General features: G+C 35.7%; 1 protein-coding gene across 4 annotated transcripts in view; it reads left to right on the forward strand.

Annotated features, from left to right (window-relative positions):
- The first annotated feature begins 8,395 nt into the window (after positions 1-8,395).
- LOC125497538 (uncharacterized) overlaps positions 8,396-21,464 on the forward strand; it is a 45,869-nt gene continuing 32,800 nt past the window's right edge. The window contains exons 1-3 of one of the 4 annotated variants that reach the window (XR_007274426.2): positions 8,420-8,983; positions 9,087-9,149; positions 11,245-11,537. Coding sequence is in view for 1 of the 4 variants with exons in the window: in XM_048644708.2 (XP_048500665.1) it covers positions 8,727-8,983 (257 nt within the window). In the remaining 3 variants the exon portion in view is untranslated. Of the gene's footprint in view, positions 8,984-9,086; positions 9,150-11,244; positions 11,538-21,464 lie in introns of those variants that run through there. The other 3 variants (XR_007274427.2, XR_007274428.2, XM_048644708.2) reach the window with 3 other exon arrangements.

The following is a 21,464-nucleotide window of genomic DNA, read 5'->3' on the forward strand; positions in this document are numbered from 1 at the left end:
GATCTGCATCATAAAAAGTGCATTAGTGATTTCAAAACAATAAATATGAAAGGAAAAGCTCAAGGATCCTTATGAATATACCGGTGCCGCTTGGGTCTGAGAGAATAATGACGTTCAGAAGGAGCAATCATGGAGCCTTCAATGAAAACAATGAAAGATCGAACGTATGTATGTGTTTAAAGTGTTTGAATGTATTTGCTAAGAGTATATGGGAGTATTATGAGTATGAAATATTGTTGTAAGAGCGTAAGTATGCGTGAGAAAACATGCCAAAATCCGGTTGAACCGTGGCCTATTTATAGGAAATATATAAAAAAAGATGAAAATTTATCGTTGCGCTCCATGCAACCTCAATGCGTGGCACGCAATTGTATTACAATGATAAAACAAAGAAAAGACATATTGATAAAACAAGTGTTTTTTTTTTGGTCAGAAACTACCTAATAGATTATCATTTTTAAAATGAAGAATTTTATTTTTTTAAAAAAATACCTTAAAGATACAAAAATCTTTAGTAGCACTACCAGTTAATGTTTTCAGTCAATATATTATGTCAAGAGTTGTACTACAGTGTATTCCCTCCCATATTTTGTAAAAAAGGACGTTTATGCCTCTCGATTAGTTCTTTTCCGACAACTATCTTTCTTCTCTTTCATCTTTTAACTCAATGCCTTTCTCACCTAAACATTTACCTTGCACAGTAAGATTAACTTCTCCAATTCTTCATTCCTCATCATTATTCACTCCAATTATCTTACCTCTCTCTTGCCAGATTCATTGGTTATTGTCATTGATGAAAGGGGGAAAAATCAAGCAAAGAAGCAAGCTAATGCAGAAAGAATAGAAGCATCTTCCAAATAGTGAAGAGGGGCAAAGTTGAAAAAAGCTCTTCTTTCAACATCCTCCTCTCCAAAATCAGTTGGTTATTATATTTGGAATAGTTACATCAAAGAAGATTCAAATCAAAGTTAGCCACTTTTACATTCTATTGCATTGTCTCAATTCACACAGTTTGTACTAAAATTTTACTACCAAATCCCTGAATACAATTTTCAATTTTAGACAAGAACCCTAAAATTATTAATTTCAAGAACCCTAATGCTTAGTATGGGTGCCTGTGGTTGTAATGATTTGGAGCATGAAATGAATTTATTACTTAGCAAAAAAACCCTAATGCTTAGTTCGGATTATGGGTGTAAGTGGACTGTGAAAATTCCACGTTCCAATCCAGTCCAAACTTGTCATACCGAACTGAACTGAGAAATATTTGGATTGTACTCATAATCAATTTTTCGAATCCAAATATGTAATCCCCAATAATTTTAAAGGATTTTATAAATATATATATATATATATATATTTATATTTAAACCCAAATTAGTTTTAAAATGATTTGACTATTTAAAATGATTTGACTATTTTAAAAGTCAAATGAAATTATTTTCATGATGTAATAAAGTTGAAAATATTTTAATTAAGCATGCTTTGATAAAAAGTTTTAAATACTAATTTATATTGAAAAAGAAGCCTAATGGAATTGAGAAACCTAAAAATCCTAAAAGGATAAAAAGGAAAAGAATCCTAGTGATGATTAACGTCTCAAATTAATTATCATGTTCATCATCAATTTTCATTAAACTTTATCTCTTTCCCTAAGCCCAACCAGGGAAGCCTTTATATAAATATCCTAATACTCAATTATTTTATCCCACACAAATTATATATTTTCTCTCCTTCACGCCATTCACCCTACTCGACTTCTCTTTCTTCTTTGCACGTCATTCTCAATTCTTCTTCCAAACCCTTTTCTTCTTGTTCAAATAACGTTTCTTCTTCAACAAGAAACGTCACCGAAAATCCGAAAACACCACACAACCACCGACGGCTGCTGTGCTGCGTCTCCCCTTGTCGGCGCCTCTTTGATTCTCTCCTTTGTTGGTTGTTTTCTTTTCTTCCTTCTTAAGATTCCATTAAAGACTATATTTTTTTATGTTTTCTATTATTGTTAATCATGTTTATTAGTTTAAATTACTATTTTAATAAGTAATTTCGATTCATCTATAGTTTATATTATAAAAAAATTTTCAGATTTGTTATTATGATTAGATTTTTGGTTTTAATCACGAAAACATGAATTTTTATGGTTTTAAATTGCTAGAAAACCATAGTAGCATATTAGGTACTGTGAGATTAACTTAGAATATGATTTTAAATATGTTATACATGTTTTAAGGAGGTTTATTAATTTTTAAAGTTGTTGTAATTTCAGAAAGGGTTTATTTATAGAGTTTTTAAGAGTTTTTAATTACTAGTATGGTAGTCCTATGCTAGGAATTAAAAACAATTCAAGTTTATATTGATAATAAACTCAACTTTAAAACGTTTTTAAAGGGGGTTTTAAGTACTTTAAGGCTGCTGTAATTTTTATTTGAAGTTATTAACTTCGGTCATATTGATTTCTAGGCGGAGAATATCTCGTAGGGGTTAAAGGATTAAGAGTGGCCTACAGGCTAGCACTACAAGAATGAATGGCAATTGCGACCAACCTTTACGACCGTGCGGAAATCCGGTCGTAAAAAGCCACCAATTACATCGAGATTTGGAACCCGTCGTAGATATTAAGGTTATTTTGCAACGAGTCCTAAATTGGGTGGTAAACGATAAAATCTGGTCGTAAAATGTGTGAAATTGTGCGGAAAAAAAATGAGCGGGAGCTTTCCCGGTTTCTCAATTTTTTAACATCCATTTAATTAGTAATTACAACGTGATAAACGGTTGCAAAAGACTATTGAAATTTTTAAAAATATCATTAATTTGTTAATCCCCAAAAATTAAAAAAAGCCCTACGCTTCTCAGTCCTCAGTACGTACTGTTCCATTGCGGTTCTCTCTCATCGAGCTTCTTCGAACTCCTCTCTGTTCATCTCGAATTTCTGGGTAAATTTCTCCATCCTTCATGCTATAAAGCCAAAATCAGATGTTCTCTTTTGTTTTTTTTCGCCTTAATTGACGGTCTTCATGTTTTTGTTCATCTAATTTTCATAGTTCTACGGGAATTCTCGACCTAGATTCATCCCATTGGCTCCCCAATTTGTGAGATATTTTCATAATCTCCAACCATAATTGCGAGATATTAGGTATTATTCTTCCATATTCAAGCATAATTTTGATTTAAATATTTTCATAATCGTAAACCATAATTGTCGATTTTTTTTACGGGGATATAATTGTCGAATTTGGCTGTATTATGTTCGTTTGGTGTGATTTTATTAGAATCTTAAACCAAAATTGGTGCTTTGAAACCCCAATCAAACCAAACGACAAAAAGACATTCTGAATTGTGATTTGCTTGTTGTCCAGTATATGTGTTTTACTCTTTGTGAATATGACATCTGTTGTTTGGTGTAGTCTCTGATTTGCTAGGAGAGAGTTGATCTAAACTTGAGAGTCTGTATAATCTTTCTGGTCTTATGGTTTTGAGGGATCAACGTTGAAGCAGTGGCCATATCTCTACATATATGTAAGGCCAGGCTGTGTTTTTATGGTGAACTGAAGCAGCTTGCTTGCATGGCTTTTTTTACTAACTAGCAGTAGCGTTCATCAGACCTCACCTAACTTCTCTCCTGATGTTAGTCTAGTTCATCAGAATTAAATGTCTTTGATTTGCTGCTGTTGATATTAAAATGAATAGAAGGCTGGATCTCTGCATTTTGGAACGAAATTAGGAGATAATATATAAGGTGGATGAGGTGCTCGCTAGCTTAATTCTAAATTAGGGAGTGTGTTGACCTCACCTAACTTCTCTCCTGATGTTAGTCTAGTTCAATTGCGACTGAAGAAATCAACTCTCTTTCTTGGACTATCCTTAAATTCTCTGTATTACATCAGACCTCACTCTCTTTCTTGCTGTGAGAAAATTCTCTGTATTACATTTTGAACTATCTGTATTGCGACTGATGATGTATGTTAATGGAGATTTATGAAGAAAAGGAGATACTTGGGTAATGGATAAGTATTACCGTGGACATCGGCATGCGACTTCATTCACAAAATTACTTATAAAATCCATCTGTATGACCATCACTTGTTACTATCTATAGTTTACACGAGGTACGTACATAATTACGTGCTATGTGCTTAGTATCATGTTTTAATTTAAGGAGGAATATATTTTAGTATCATGTATAGGAACGTATTTTTGTTCATATATATGTGATTTCTAGTAATTGATTTACATGTTTTATGCCTCTGTGCAAGCACGTGATGTGAGATTTAATATGAATACTAGATTGTATGGAATAATTGACGCAAGCATGAAAAGAAAGTTTATTTATCAATTCGCATGAAGAATCAATATATGTTATAGAATTGAATCATGTTATTCATGTATTCCTTGACGAGTATCATTTTATTATCTTATGAGTACTGTGGACCTTATTTGGTAAGTTTGACAAGTTATGCTTATATAAAGGTAAGATTATTGTTGGCTAGGTTCAACAAGTAAAGAATGTTGAGATTAAAAAGAAAGTATTCTTGGATTGTAAGTTGTGGTCACTTGTTAAATCCGAAGATAAAAGAAGTTAAGTTGTGACTGTCTGATTATTATTTATGTGTTGCTTGTATGTGTGTCATAACAAGTAATAATATGTAAATAACGTAAAGTGTAACGAGAATAGTTATAGACTTTAGACTGGTGCACAGAGTTGGACATTAGAAGTTGGGGTACATGGTGAGCGAGCCATGGCTTTTTACAGGAGATTGATTGATCACCATTCCTTTTTCAAGTTAGCAAAGGTTCCTCGATATCGCAGGTCATTTCTGGAATACGTGGTAGCTCCCGTATTTCGTCTTCGTAGGTGAAGACATTAGTAGATAAGACAACTCAGTTCCAATAACTATTCCATTAAAGTAATAAAATGATGTTTAGAGTTTAGTTCAGTAAAAGTTATCTGCAGAATGTTGTATGATTATATTATTATTTATCCCTGCATGTTATTTATGTAGTATCAGGTTTAGGAATGCTTATGTTTGATATGTAGTACTCAGCTTTGCTGATTATGTGCGTTGCTTGTGTGTGTGATCATGGAATTGCCTTATTGATCCAGTGATAATCCTTATGGTGAGCAGATTCAGTATAGCATTGACATTATTACAGGTTCGCAGATGTGCATCATTGGGAATCTGGAGTGGAGAGATTGTGTAACTAGCATAGTTTAATTCCTGCTTAGTGAGAACATATTTTATTTAAGTTGTTTGTGCTATTAAGTTGGTTTATTTAAGTCCTAAACATTTGTATTCATTTTGAGTTATAATAAAGTTAGAGTTTAGTTATTTGTTTTCTGCTGCAAAATTCTGAATAAGCCGATACGTTATCACACGGGCGATAATACTTGGGTAATTATCTACTTGTATATTATAAAAGTATTTTATAAAAAGAGAGAATTATCGGGGTGTTACAAAATATTTTCGTACTGGTTTTGTACTCAAGCCTTTAGTGTCCAAGAAGTCCAATCCAATATATATATATAAAATAAAATTTAAAAATTTTGGGCCTTTTAACATTCCCACACTAAATTCTTTTACTTGGCGTAATAATTTTCACTTACCCTCCAAAAGTAAAAAATGAGAAGTGAAAATTGAAAAGGCAAAAGTTACTTTAACCTTTTTGGCATTTTTTATATTTTGCATTTGCATTTATAAGAATTTAAAGATGTATGTAACTTACTTTGTGGATTAGATGTAATGAGTCCAAGTTTTTAAATTTCAACGATTCAATCATGAAAACACATCGTATACCTAAATTAGGAAAAATTAACTAGTTGTTAGGCCCGGGCTATGCCCCGGATAAGAAAAATTTCATTTATGAATATTGTACTTTGATATGATATCACTAATTATAACTTGGTCTAGTGGTTAAAACTTTAGTACATGAACTTGAGGTCACGGGATCAAAACCAATACCATGCAATTTCTAATTTTTTATGTACATGGATTACATGAACTAAAACTCCATAGGGAGAGCGCCACGTGGCACCGTTCATGATTTACGCACGCCTTTTAATATATTAGTATAGATATATTATATAATTATTGGACCGGACTGGATTCAGGCTCAAGAAAAAAGTTTCAGAATGAACTCGACTAGACTCAAAAAGAGTTTGGATTGATTGAACTCAATTTCTCGTATCCAAAAAACTTTAGTTTGGATATGGATATTTATTTGAAATTATGGGATTAGACAAATGATATGTTTGGGTGATCCAAGAATATAGATTTGGATGACATTAATAAATAAGCCCAATGTAAATAATCTCAAATTAAATCTAAAGACATGTCATTTATTTGAACTTGGTTTTTTTTTATTCACCCTTTCTCTCTCCTTAGGCTATGTTTAGTTCACCTGAAATTTTCTGATCTGAACTTATCTGGTCTGATCTGAACTTATTTTTTCTGATCTGATCTGATTTGAATTGATCTGATTACAAGATCTTATCTTTTAGATTTTTCTCAATATATAAGAAAAAATATAGTCATGTGGGGTCTTGTTTGATTCGTCTCAATGAGTACTTATTAATATTCAATTATTATAATTTTTACTAATATGTTATGAAAGATATAATGATTTTTAAATATAAGCAAAATCTGAACTGATCTTATCTGAACTTATTTTTTCTGATCTGATCTGATCTGATTAGATCTGAAATAAGCAAAAATAAGGTGAACTGAACATAGCCTTAGTATTGCTGAGACAAATTTCAAAGTTCTGTATTATCTTTCTCTCTTCTCATAGCCGCCATCAGGAAAATCACTCCAATTGGTTTGAGTTTGGAACATTAGCAACATGGTATTGAAACATTTACTACTTTGATGAATAACAATCACGAAAAAGTGACTTCAAAGATGATGACGAAGTAAAAAAACAAATAGGAAGGTCAGATGAAAGTTCATGGTTTTTATGTTCAAGATTGAAAGAGAAGGTGATTGGAGGTTATTTGATTTTAGTTTGTTTATGTATTTTGGATTTAATACTACGAAGTTGAAGATTGAGGAAGAAATGATGAATCTTTTCTATCTTTTTTGTATTCTTATATTTCAATCAGATGCACCAGAAATCAGAAATCAACTTCATTATCTATCAGATTGAGTTTTTCTTTTCTTTGTTGGTTATGTAGAGTTTTGGATTTTAATTTTCCTTTTATGAGGAAGGGTTTTTCTTTGTTAGTGGATGATATTTCATGTATTTTATTTGTTTTCTTATAATTTTTTTGTCTAATTGATGTTTAATTTGTATAATAAAGGTTATGTTTCTTTTATTCTTTTTATGGTTTTCCTTGTTAGTGGCTAATGTTTCAAGGATTTTGTTTATTTACTTTTTTGTTTTATTTGTACATAACTTTATAAAAGTTTTATCATCAAGTACATTATTAATAATTTAAAATTTTGAAAGAGTGTCGACCCTTACTTTAATTTTTTTCCAAGAGTGGGAGTATGGTACTTGTATTTTAATATTTTAGCTAATACATAGATAAATTTTTATAATATATATGTATATTGTCACATTGGACTTGAAAATAATATCCATATGTTTTGGTAGTTTCAGACTTCTATATTTAGCACCGTGGAATTTTTTGGCCCCTGATAGAAAAAGTTTTACGATCCGCCACTGATCGAACCAAAAGTGCAAATATGATGACCCCCAAATGCGACATTTTTTTTGGGAAATTTCCTCAGGTACCCCCGAGGTTTGACGTAATTCCCAAATTACCGCTCACATTTGGGGAATTCCTCAGATACCCCCGAGGTTTGTGTTTGGGTCTAAAATACCCTTACTCTTGACGGAACCCTAACACCGTTAACTTTTTTTTCTCTCTTTCTTCAGTTTCTCTCCTTCTTCCTACCCTCCTCCATGAATGAATCTCCAAGCTTTCTCTCTCCTCCCACCACCCCCCACCATCCTCCAAACTTTCCCCAATTTTCTTGCAGCCCCTGCCTCGGCCGCCGCTCGCCGACCACCAGCATCCTCGTACTCTCTCTCCTTCGTCGCACTCTCTCTCTCGCTCCTCTCCTTCATCGAGCTGCTGCACATACATGTAATAACCCTATTTTTAAGTGCGTTTATTAAATATTAATTATATTTATTAAGTTAATTATATTTCGAAAACTTTTATTTTATTTGAGTTGGAGTATGAATTATTTTTGTCGTGTTGTAATATATTTGTTATACTAATTCTATCTAGTTACTATTATTATTATTATTATTATTATTATTATTATTATTATTATTATTATTATTATTATTATTATTATGGTTCTTAGCGTGGTTTGTGGATAATTTGCCCAAAATAGAAATACAAACCCAAAACCCAAATCGTGTTTGTCGGTTATTTGGCGAAACAACAAAACCAATCTACTTCCCCATTTGCTTGGTTGGTCAATAGAAGATAAAACCTCAAAACCCATTCCTTTTTCTTTTACTTGTGATTTCTCACTCAAGAAACCCCCAACCCCAGTAAAACCCCAACCCCATTCGTGTCTCTCTCCTCTGTTCGCCTGTTCCATTCGTCGGCGTCTTATGCTCACCGGAGCCGCGCCCCTCCTCGCCAGTGTTCTTGTCGTGCGTGTGGTGCTGCTCGCAAGCCACCACACCACTGCTGTGGGTTGCAGCCTTGTTTCTCTCTCCTCGTCCCCTGCTTTCCGCCTCGCCGGAATCCGGTGGTTTCATCCCCGATGATGCGAGTTGTTTTGGGATTGCTGCTCGCCGAAGCTTTGTTGCTGGTCGTTCTTCTCCGACTCGTCCCTCTCTCTTTCTTCGTCCATCTTGTTTTTGTGGTTGCACTCGCCATCGCCATCACTCCTCTCTTCTATCGGCGGTTGTGTTCAATCGCTGCTGCCGCTGTTGTTGTGGTTGATGGTGCTCGCCGTCAAAGCTTCGAGAACCCCTTCATCCTTCTGCTTCTCTGTTCTTCGCCGCTCTTGAAGCAGAGGTATATTCATACTCTTTCTTTCTCTTGAATTCTGATTTCAAGTTTTGTAAATTAAACCAAGTTATTATTGTTTGTTATTGTTGTTGCTGCGTTGTTGCTGAAGCTTTGAAACCTCCCCCTCAACCCCTCTGTTTCTCGATTCTTCGCTGCTCCTAATAGAGTAGAGGTACACACCTCTTGTCTATTTTTCTTTAAATTTCAGAATTCTTGATTAGTGATTCAAGCTCAAGTTGTTATTTGTCGTTGTTGCTATTGTTTGTGTTACTTCTAGTGGTTGTAAGTGTTGTGTTGATTGTTGTTGTGGTTGCTCTAGAGTGTTGCTGTTGTTGTTGTGGTGGAGTTGTGAAGTTGTTATTGTTGTTGTTAGTGCGTGAAGTTGTGGTGGTGGAGTTGTGAAGTTGTTATTTTTGTTGTTGTTGCGTTGCTGTTATTGTTGTTGTCCTGTTCTGGTGTTGTTGTTTTGTTGTTGTGGTACTGTTGTTGTTATTGTTAGTGGTGGTGTTGCTATTATATTATTGTTGGTGTTGGGATTGTTGTGGTGGTGGTGATGTGCCACAGTTATTGGTTGTTGTTGTTCTGGTTGGTGGCTACCGTGGAGTTGTTGTGGTGGGGTTACGTTGTTGTTTTTGTTGTTGTGTCATTGTAGTGGTGGTGGTGGCTGGTTTTGTGGTTGCTGCTGTTATGTTGTTCTGGTGTTGTTATAGTAGTTTATAGTTTAGTTAAGAAAACTAAGTTGTTGATGATTTTAGAAAAGCTTATTGATTTAGATTAAGTGATATGGTTACAGGTTGTTTAGTGAATAATTTATTCATCTCTATTATGGTTAAGATGTATTATCGGATAGCCGTTCTTGATGATGTGATGGGAATCATAAACTTAGAACTGGGAGTCTGTTATGATTATTGTAGTTGGAGTTAATATGTATGAAGTCGAATTATGAGTTATGGGATTGACTTCGTTAATTTCTATTTGCGGGATTTAGTTTGATTAGCATAGTAGTTGCGTTAGAAGAAGTTAATTAGAATAGTTAAGATTGGTTGTTGATTATTGTCATGAGGTGATTATTGGAGGATGATTTTGGAATGGAGTATCATTCGAAATTATGAAAGGGATCATGTTGTTGGAATTGTTATTCGGTTGGTTAAGGATTTGAGTGCAAGATGGAAATCAGTTTATTGAGGTTTATTTATGTGCCGAGTTAGCCTTATATTTTCATTATATTTGTTGGTAGCCAAATTATGTTCTTGATTTAGGTAAGGTTGTGTGTTATATTTAGTTGGTTTAGTTATATAATTTATAATTATGATTATGAATTGGGATGCTAGCCGATGTAGCTAATATCATCAAAGTTATAGTTATTAATTAAGGATTAAGGAAATTAGAATGTTAAAGGTTGATAATTTGTGAATTGGGAATTAGTTAAGTTTGGTTATTGATTATTGATGTTATTGTGAGGTGGTTGTTGGAGAATGGCTTTGTAGACGTATATAATTCAAGATGATATGGGAAATCAAGTTATGATGCTTGGAGGTTTCGTATAATTGTTATAGAGTTGAGAAAACCTTTAGGTTCAGCAAAATATATCTAAATGCTCCTGTGTGCGTCATATTAAATTTTAGATATTATATATCGTTTATAGTTATGGTCATGATTATAGATCCATCTCTATGAGTTAGTTGTGAATTGCTATTGGATTGTTATAAAAGTATCTTTTTGTTCAATTATTGGAATTGTTCGAAAATACTATGTTTCTTAAAATATGATTTGGTATGATAGTGAGGAAATGATTCAGATATGAGTTAAGACCAGATAAGGTTGCATATGGTGTTATGTTATGAGTATTGAGGATTCAAGTATGAATAATTAAATATCTTATTTTATACATATAAAAGTAAGGCATGAACATGCACCCGAGTTAGGGCGGGTAGAGTCCCTAACTGTTGCCTTCCAGGAAGGGCGAATTCTTGGCGTTATAGGACATGTCCGGTTAAATCTTGCAAGCAGAACAATAAAAGGTGGGGTGACGACCCTCAATAGTTTGGAGACAGCTGAAACTGCGTGGTACCCGTCTCCATTCACGTTCATGCCAAACGATTGATTTTGTGAAACTATAATAACTGAGTTGAATGTGATTATCTGTTATTATAACTATGTGTTAGTTTTCAAAATACACCTAAACTTGTATTTTCTATTACACAGTGTGTACTCGCCTTTGCTGATAGTGTTGTCATTTATGTGGCCTGTCACTTGGTGGGTGGCAGAGTCAAACATTGTTGCAGGTTTGGTGTTGTGAGCTTAGGATTTTGAAGCGAAGCAAGATAAAGATGTCGTCGTAGCTTATGCATTGAGTTTGTATTTTAGATAGTCAATTAAGGAATAGAATCTGATATATTTCGTTGTATACAATATTTGGGAATATTAGTCGAGATATAGGTGTAATTGAAGTCTTATATAAAGCATTTTGTTTTGTGGGCCAATAAACCACATGTCCAGGATCGTTTTATAGGTTATGTTTTCGCTGCGAGTAAATATTTAATTCGAGGCTTATTAAGCATTGATTGTGATTAGTGAATCTTAAGTGTATTTACCTAGCAGCTCGGGAATCGGGCTGTTACAGTACAACACAACCGGCGACCAGCGCACGCCACACCGTCGGAGACCACCGCTGCTGCTCGCTTGCCGTTCGCCGGAGCTCGCAACTCTCTCTCGCCTCACTCGTGGTCTTCCCCCGTAGCCCCCCCACCCCAACCCGTCCAAATCGACGAAGGAGAGGAGGGAGAGAGAGAGTACGAGGATGCTGGTGGCCAGCGAAGCTCCGGCGAGCGGCGGCCGAGGCAGGGGATGCGACTGAGCGCGACGCAGGGGGTGGGGGGGGGGAAGGGGAGGTGGTGGGGGTTGGGTGGTTAGGGATTTAGAGTGAGGTGGGAGGAGAGAGAAATCTTCCATGTTCATCAATGAAGGATGATAGATGGAGAGAGAAAAAGAAAATTGGGGAGAAGGAGAGGAAAACCTAACGGTGTTAGGTTTCCATCCATAGTAAGGGTATTTTGAGCACAAACACAAACCTCAGGGGTATCTGAGGAATTCTCCAAATGTGGGGGTAATTTGGGAATTACGCCAAACCTCAGGGGTACCTGAGGAAATTTCCCTTTTTTTTTACAGATATGAACTAATTTTCATAAATATACATAATAATGTAAGAGAGAGGTTGATTTTGAGTGAGTTTTTTTGTCTTCCATCTTTAGTTGGAGAGAATCTGTAAAGGAGAGTAGAATCATCCTTAACTGATGCGGTCTTATTAAGTGGCCTATTGTTGTGGATTTCGCGCCATCGCAAATCAAGGCGCATTAATAGATCAAAATCGCAGCGATAAGTTTGGCTTATTGCTGCGATTTTAGCCAAAAACCGCAGCAACAGGTGCTAGTACCGGAAAATATTTTTTTTTGCATTTTGCCATCATATTTAAAAGATAAAAATTTTGGAAGAAAATAAAGCACAACAAATTGAAAGTAATGACAAAGAACTCCTAAATGTTCTTATAGAAAAAAATCCAACTAATACAAAATAAAAGACAAATAAAACAAAAATATAGAATAAAAACAAAAATTAGAAACCCTAACATCATAATAATTCAAAAAAGTAAAAATGAAAAATTCCACAAATATACAATATCACCAACAGATCTCGAAAACTAAATACAAAATAAAAAAAAACAAAATAAAAGAAATTAAATGACATATAAGCGGAACTGAGATGCAAAAAGAAAAAAATTGAACAACAACCTAGAAATGAATTAAGTGAAACTTGAAACTAAGAAACGAAAAGAAAAATTTAAAAATGAGATTGGCGTCTCTGATTCTGACCTTGAATCTAGGGATCTTGTGGTTGAGTGATGACCTTGAATCTAGGGATCTTGTGGTCGAGTGACGACCATTAACAACGCTGGAGATTGGCAGCTTGTGTGGTCGAGCGAAGGGTTTTGCGTGGGATGAACGTCGGGCGAGTAGGACGAACGTAGGGCTTCGTGTGGTTGAGCGAGGAACGCCGACCGTTAAATGTGCTAGAGATTTATTGGCGGCTTCGTGTGGTTGGTAAGGATGAGGGAGGAGAAAGATTCAAGCTGTTGTGATGAGGAGAGGAGAGAGAAAGACTTGAAGAAGAAGGAAAACCGAGGAAGCTTGAAGAAGCGAGAGAGAGACTTGTAGAGGGAGGAAGCTCAAAGATATAGAGAGACTTATGCAGAGGGAGTAAAAAGAGGGAAGGAGATTGGAGTGAAGGAAGATGACGGATTAATAATTGAGAAAACCTTAAGTATGTCATATTTAAAAAAAAGGGAGGGATATTGTTGTGGTTCTTTCCAACAACCACAATAATAGAATATAATATTATTAAAAAAATAATATTTTAATCTATTTTTGCGGTTCTTTGTGGGAACCGCATCAATATATCTGGTCAAATTAGTCAAATAATTTTGTGAAATTCTCGTTGATGATGAAAACCGCAGCAATAAGTTGATTTTTGATTTTTCCTTTTCTTTTGACGTGGTTTGTTGATGCGTATCGGTAAAGCCGTAACAATTCAACCTCGACAATAAACAATTATTCTAGTACTAACACTTGCTCTGTTTTAAGTAAGTACAAAATCAAAAATTGATTTTGCAGCTATAAGAAGTGGATGGAAGTCACGTGTTGGGTCCCGTTAACATGAAATATTAATAACAACGTCTGTTAAACGGTAGTCGCTACTAAAGGTTTTTGTGTTTTTAAGGTAGTTTTATGTTTGAAAAAAATATTAAAGGGTAGTTTTTTCATTGGACTTATTAGGTAGCTTTTGACAAGAAATCCTAAAACAAAAAGTTATTTTGATAATTTGGTATTAAAAAAGTCATTGACGATAGTAGGCATAATTTTGTTGCCTACGTGGGATGTGCGCAAGTTTGACTAGCTCGTTGTAGTGGTTTTTAGTTTTGAAATATGTTTCGAAAAAAGAAGTATTTAAAGGAAGACTCATAAACCTAATTGATATATATTTTGGGAAACTATATGGACATTTTAGGGATATCTTAGAGACGTATCTAATGTAGATTTTCGCATCATAACTTCATAAACCAAAGATTGAGTTCGAGGGTTAAAATCAGATTTTATCCCGTAAAATCGGATGTCTGTAGTCAAAAGATAAACGAAATCTTTTAAAACGTGTTTCAAATAAATCAAAGCTGGCAAAGACTCGCCATGAGTCAGGTGGACAGACCTGCGCACAGGGTATGTTAGAGTTAGGGACATGTATCGAGGATCCAACCCAAACTCAGTTAGCTCCGATCTGTTTTTAAGGGTTTGGGTCTAGAAAATTGAGACTCTTTATGTATTGGTCTGGGTCTGATATATTCAAACCTAAAACCGCCTTATACACACCCGTATTTTTTACATATTAAATAAATAAGTATAATACAAAGTATTTATAAAGAGTAATACCAAGGACCCTTGGATCTAATGGTATTGCTTCTTATCTCCCCCACATGTGAGACCAAGGTTGATATTGGTGAAACCAAATTTCAATGTTGAGGGGGGGGGGGGGGGGTACGAGGCCAACCCAAATAAAAATTCTTCTTACCAAAGGGGTCCCTAAAAAGAAGCCCCTAAAATTTATATATATATATATATATATATGCAAGATCACATGAGAAATGAGAATGTGTAACACCCCAAATTTCTCTCTTTTGGAAAGCTTATTTTAATATAAAACTCCTTGAGAAACTTAAGAGTATTACCGCCACGTGATAACGTTGAAGGCTTTAATACTAACTACTAACTGAACTTAAAGTAATGCAGCGGAAATAACTTTTCTTTATTAATATAAACTTTATTGTATAACTATATAAAAATAAGAATAAAAAAAGTAAAATAACAACTCCTTGACTAATTATGATTCCTCACTAGCTCCCCCCACATGAAGTATGCATCATATCAACCTATAAATTCTGCTCGCCAAAATAGGGTCATCACAGGGACAAAGCCGTAAAACAAAACAAAACAAAAGTGTGTCAGTAAAAGTACTGAGTACATGTATATGTGGAATATTAAACACTTTATTTAATTAAACTTTTGAAATATTTAATTTCGAAAAAACCTTTCTGGATACTTGACAATACTTGTATAATATAAACTATATAACCTTGATAAAAAAAATCGTTTTTCCTTGCCTAGATACCTTTCCTAAAGTGTGCACCCCCCAAGTTTAGTATTTTTTACTGAGTCTATTACGAGGGATTACTACCTTATCCACATGACTTAAACAAAAATTACATGAGTAAATAATATAATGGTTACCGTTCTTGCTAATAAATAACAAGCCGTTGCCTGGGTAAATAATAATGGATATCGTTCTGTAGGAACTTAGATGCATAATGCGGAAAACCAAGTATCATATACTTGTACATCTATCCCAAGATCATTGCATAAATTAGTATGAATCAAACAATAGTATAGAATTATACCTTTGATGCGTATGTTTCTCTTGTCCACCAAACTTCTAGTGGAGATCACCTTAGAACGTCAAGCGTCGTTCCTCTAATGTTGGTCCACGAACAACACTTGGATCACCACGTATGCTAGTATGGAAGAGAGAAAAAACACTCTCTTACTTTTGTGGTGAGGGCCGAAAATGAGTGTGAAAAGACTAAGGGAAAAATCAATTTTTCACTCTAGAAGTTGTAAAGTATGTACACCTTTGTAACCCCATATCATTATATAAGGTGGTTACAAAAGAGGTGTTTCATGAGGCTTTATTTTGCCTTATAATGTAATACATTATGAGCCTAATAAACTCATGAGTTACAACTCTTCCCATCCATCATCAAGCCGCGCAACCCATTTCACAAATGGATTTGGTAAATATCCAAGTGTCATTACTTGTGTGACCTCATAGGACTCAATGATATAGTAGTTGGCCCTAATCATATTAGTCCAACAAACCACAATTAGCTTCTAGCAAAACGTTGTGATCATCTAATATTATTGAATATATTATCTCCATAACTTATCCTAATATTATTTAGTTTATTACACTTGATCGAGGACAAAATCCTTCAATCTCCCACTTGTCTAAGAACAAGTGTGTAACCTTCAAACTCCTTAAGTCGCTTAATGTCTAACTTGATGATATGATAACATCATATGTTCATCATACCAATATTCAAGTCGTTCCTTGAAATCTGAGTTCGAACTGTCGAAACAAATGATTAACTTCTTAATCCATTTGAGCACGGCCATGCATTTTCAGTTCTCACTCTTCAAGAGGCCAAGACACCAATCCTAACTCTTAGGAGGACTTATCCAATCTTGTATGACCAAAGCTCCCACTCAATTCATAGCAGTTCGATCGCTGCTTTTATAACCTCCTTTTACGGCACGGCGTTTTACAGCGTCAAGAACATACTAATCCTTAAGTAAGAACAGTGTCATACTCATGTCAAAGGAATCCACTAAAATATTAATAAGAGTCTCATAAACCTTTTAGAGAACTCCCACTAGGTCTGCCCAGCGTGTATCAACTATACAAGCCTATGCAAATGACTAGACATCTCCATGTCCCTATAGCCCATGAAACTGCGCTATCAATCAACTTGCAATCTAGTCCATGAAACTGAATCATTTACGTTCAACTTAATGATTCGAACTAGGGACTAAGGTATATTATAACTCCTGTTCACTGGATAGAGTTCCATTTGTCAAATCACGTATTTGACAATTCTATCAAACGTTATAAAATACTTTGAACGTTTTATTTAATACTAAACCAAGATTAAATAAGAACAAAACTTTTATTGATAAACATAAACATAACATATCAAAGCGAGTAATTATAACTGTGGATTAATTAAAAGTAAATAGTACACAATTAAACCCACTCTCCTATATGCTTAAGCCCTAGTATGACTCTCATGCTTGGGCTGTGGCAAAGGTTTAGTCAAAGGATCAGCGACATTGCTATCCGTATGAACCTTGCAAACTATTACATCCTTTCTCTCAACGATTTCTCGAATGAGATGAAACTTTCTAAGTACTGTTTACACTTTGATGTGATCTTGGTTCCTTAGACTGAGCTATGGCACCATTGTTATCACAATGTAAAACAATACCATCTCCAACACTAGGCACTACTCCTAGCTCCAGAATGAACTTCTTCATCCAAACGGCTTCCTTTGCTGCATCTCGCAGCAATACTCAGCTTCTGTGTGTAGAATCAGCACAGTGCTTTGCTTTGAACTTTTCCAGCTCACTGCCCCTCCATTTAGACAAAAGATGAAACCAGATTGGGATTGGAAATCATCTTTGTCAGTTTGGAAGCTCGCATCTGTGTAACCCTCAACAATTAACTTACTTTCACCTCCATACACTAAGAAATTATCCTTAGTCCTTCTCAAGTACTTTAGGATATTCTTAGCTGCACTCCAGTGTGCGTCACCTGGATTTGATTGGAATCTCTACACATGCTCAAGGCATATGAAACATCTGGGCGAGTACAAATCATGGAGTACATAATGGACCCTATAGCTGACGCATAAGGAACATTACTCATTCGCTTAATCTCATCAGGCCCAGAAGGACACTGAGTCTTGCTAAGCGACACTCCATGTTGCATGGGTAGGAAGCCTCTCTTAGAGTTTTCCATGTTGAACTTAGTGACGATCTTATCTATATAAGTTCGTTGGCTAAGTCCGATCATCCTCTTAGACCTATCCCTATAGATCTTGATCCCCAAAATGTATTCAGCGTTTCCAAGGTCTTTCATAAAAAAACAACTTTTCAACCATTCCTTGACTGACTCAAGCATGGGAATGTCTTTCCTATGAGAAGTATGTCATCTACATACAAGACCAAGAAGACTATGTTACTCCCACTTTCCTTCTTGTAAACACAAGATCTTCTCCGTTTTTGAGAAAACCAAACTGTGATTGTCTCATCAAAACGAAGATTCCAACTCCGGATGCTTGCTTCAATCCATAAATGGATTTTTGAAGCTTACATACGCTCCTAGGATTTTCTGGATCCACAAAACCCTCCGGCTGTGTCATATACACATCCTCTTTCAAGAACCCATTCAAGAAAGCGGTTTTGACATCCATTTGCCAAATCTCGTAATCATAAAAGGCGGCGATCGCTAGGAGTATCCGAACGGATTTAAGCATGGCTACCGGTGAAAAGGTTTCGTCATAGTCTATACCATGAACTTGCTTGAACCCTTTTGCAACCAACCTTGCTTTGTAAACCTGAATATTATCATCCTTGTTCGTTTTCACTTTGAAAACCCATTTGCAACCAATAGGTGTAGTCCCATCGGGCAAATCACCAAGTCCCATACTTGATTTTCAGACATGGATGCCATTTCGGACCTCATGGCTTCAAGCCATTTTTCGGAGTCTTCACTCATCAAAGCTTGCTTGTAAGTAGTAGGTTCCTCAAATTCTAAAATCATTATCTCAGAATTTTCGGTTAACAAGAAATCAACAAACCTCTTGGTTGGTATTCTTGTTCTACTAGACTTACGAGGGGCTGCAACAGGAGAAATTTTCTTCTCAACAATTTGAGAATTTTCGCACGAATTAGATTCGAGTGGGACAGTAGGAGGTTCGTGTACGGGATGTATGTCCTCCAACACTTGGTCAGTTATGGGAGAAGATTTCTCCAAAGAAGGAACTGCTTCATGCCCAACATCTGGCTCTTGTGTCGCTGTACACATAGGATGAACTATGTCCATTTGTTGCTCTTCTCGAACTTCTTCGAGAAATACATTACTCCCACTTGCCTTTTTGGAAATAAAATCTTTTTCCAAAAAGACACCACGACGAGCAACAAACACTTTGCCCTCAGGCGATTGTAGAAGTAATAGCCCTTGGTTTCCTTGGGATAACCCACAAAGAAACACTTATCTGATTTAGGGGCGAGTTTATCTGAAAGTAAACGCTTTACATAAACCTCACATCCCCAAATACGTAGAAAAGACAAGTTTGGAACTTTTCCACTCCATATCTCATATGGTGTCTTATCTACTGCCTTTGATGGAGTTCTATTAAGTGTGAAAGTAGCAGTTTCGAGAGCATATCCCCAGAAGGATATTGGAAGATCAGCAAAACTCATCATAGACCGAACCATATCAAGTAGAGTTCGGTTCCTCCTTTCGGAAACACCATTCAACTGAGGTGTTCCAGGCGGAGTGAGTTGTGAAAGAATTCCACAACTCTTCAAGTGATCACTAAACTCTTGGCTCAAATATTCACCACCACGATCGGATCGCAGTGCTTTGATTGTTTTGCCAAGCTGGTTTTGGACTTCATTTTGGAATTCTTTGAACTTTTCAAATGATTCCGACTTATGCTTCATTAAATAGACATATCCATATCTACTTAAATCGTCCGTAAAAGTAATGAAGTATCCAAACCCTCCCCTAGCTTTTGTGCTCATTGGTCCACATACATCAGTATGTATTAGGCCCAATAGATCACTGGCCCTTTCACCCTTTCCAGTAAAAGGTGACTTTGTCATTTTACCCATTAAACATGATTCACACACATCAAATGGCTCAAAGTCAAAGATGTTAGAAGTCCATCTTTATTAACTTCTGAATGCGTTTCGCGTTTATGTGTCCTAAACGACAATGCCATAAGTAAGTAGGATTAGTATCGCTTGATCTATGTTTTTTGCTGTCTATGTTAAGGACATCTTTGTCTAAGTCTAGGTAATATAGACCATTAGACCTCTTAGCAGTGGCATAAAACATTGAATTCAAATAAACAGAGAAACAACCTTTCTCAATTGTAAATGAAAACCCTTCATTATCCAAAACAGGAATAGAAATAATGTTTTTGGTAATAGCAGGAACATAATAACAATTATTAAGCTCTAATATTAATCCAGAAGGCAAAGGTAGACTATAAGTCCCAACTGCAAGCCGCAACTCTTGCACCATTTCCAACTCGCAGTTCCACCTCTCCTTTAGCCAAGGTTCTACTCCTTCTTAGTCCCTGCACATTCGAAGTAATGTGAGAAACACAACCGGTATCAAATACCCAAGAAGTAGAGGTTGCTAAATTAATGTCAATGACATAGATACCTGAAGAAGAAGCCCCAGACTTCTTATCCTTCAAGTACTTTGGGCAGTTACGCTTCCAATGACCTATTTGATCACAATAGAAGCACTTGGCATTTGCGGCCACCTTTGGCTTTGCCTTTGCCTGTGGCTTAACTAGCAGTCTTAGTGGCAACTTGCTTGCCCTTATCTTGCTTTTTCTTGCCAGCCCATTCCTTCTTAAAACCCTTTTCCTTTTGAACCATAAGAACTTCCTTCTTAGGTCAAAGTGATGTTTTGCTCGGCAGTCATGAGCATCCCATGTAACTCAGCAAGGGTTTTCGACACCCCATTCATATTAAATTCAATCGAAATGTATTGAACCCCTCATGAAGTGAGTGCAGAATGATGTCAGTAGCCAACTCTTGGCTATAAGGAAAGCCCAACCTCTCCATGGCTTCGAAATAACCAATCATTTCGAAGACATGAGTGGCGACCGGCTTGCCTTCAACTAACGACACTCAAGAATAGCCTTGTGAGTTTCATACCTCTCTATCCGAGCTTGTTGTTGAAACATGGTTTTCAACTGTCGGATAATGCTATAGGCATCCAAGCTTGCAAACCTCTTTTGAAGGCTTGGTTCCATAGCCGCTAGCATAAGGCAAGTAACAATTACTGACCTTTCTGCAACGGCCTTATGGGCCTCTTTTCAGCATCAGTAGAGGTAGTAGTTAAAACTGGGATCGGGTTTCAAGAACATCCTCTCGACCTTCGGACCTAAGAAAAATTCTTAGATTCCTTTCCCAATCAAGGAAGTTGTTCCCGTTCAATTTATCCTTCTCAAGGATTGAACGTAAGTTAAAAGGTGAATTATTGTTGTTACCAGACATGATATCTACATAGAAGATGCAAAAAGTATAAGTATGTTTATCATAATAGTTTTAACAAATTTTAAACACTTTAAAATAAAAGCTAGCACTTGACCAATTTTGTCCCTTTTGAATCAAGTGGTTCTAAGATCCTATCAAACATGATTTATAAGTGGACTTTGGCCTCAACTTAAAACCAAGTTTAAAAGGTAAGTAAACTCTTTTACTAATTACAACAATTGTAACTCTTAGTTAATGGGTGATTGCTAAGGTGATTACGCTCCCAGGTAAGGAAGTTACCCACAACGTTGGGGAGAGCCTTCCTAATCCTAGACAGAGCATGTCACCCAAACACAAAAACCCATAAACTTTGCTACAAAATCCAAAACCGTTTTGATGATTTTGTTGGGCCAAACCAAACTAAACTTGCAAATTTCGAAAATTACTCTACTTAGCCCAAGATTGAAAGTAACACCTGCTTTGGCAGAACCTATTACTAACGATCAAGTTTTAGTAGGTGTTTTATTTGGAATAGCAAAAACCCAATA

Source organism: Beta vulgaris, chromosome 5 (genome assembly GCF_026745355.1).
Source record: "Beta vulgaris subsp. vulgaris cultivar EL10 chromosome 5, EL10.2, whole genome shotgun sequence".
Classification (NCBI taxonomy): Eukaryota; Viridiplantae; Streptophyta; class Magnoliopsida; order Caryophyllales; family Amaranthaceae; genus Beta; species Beta vulgaris.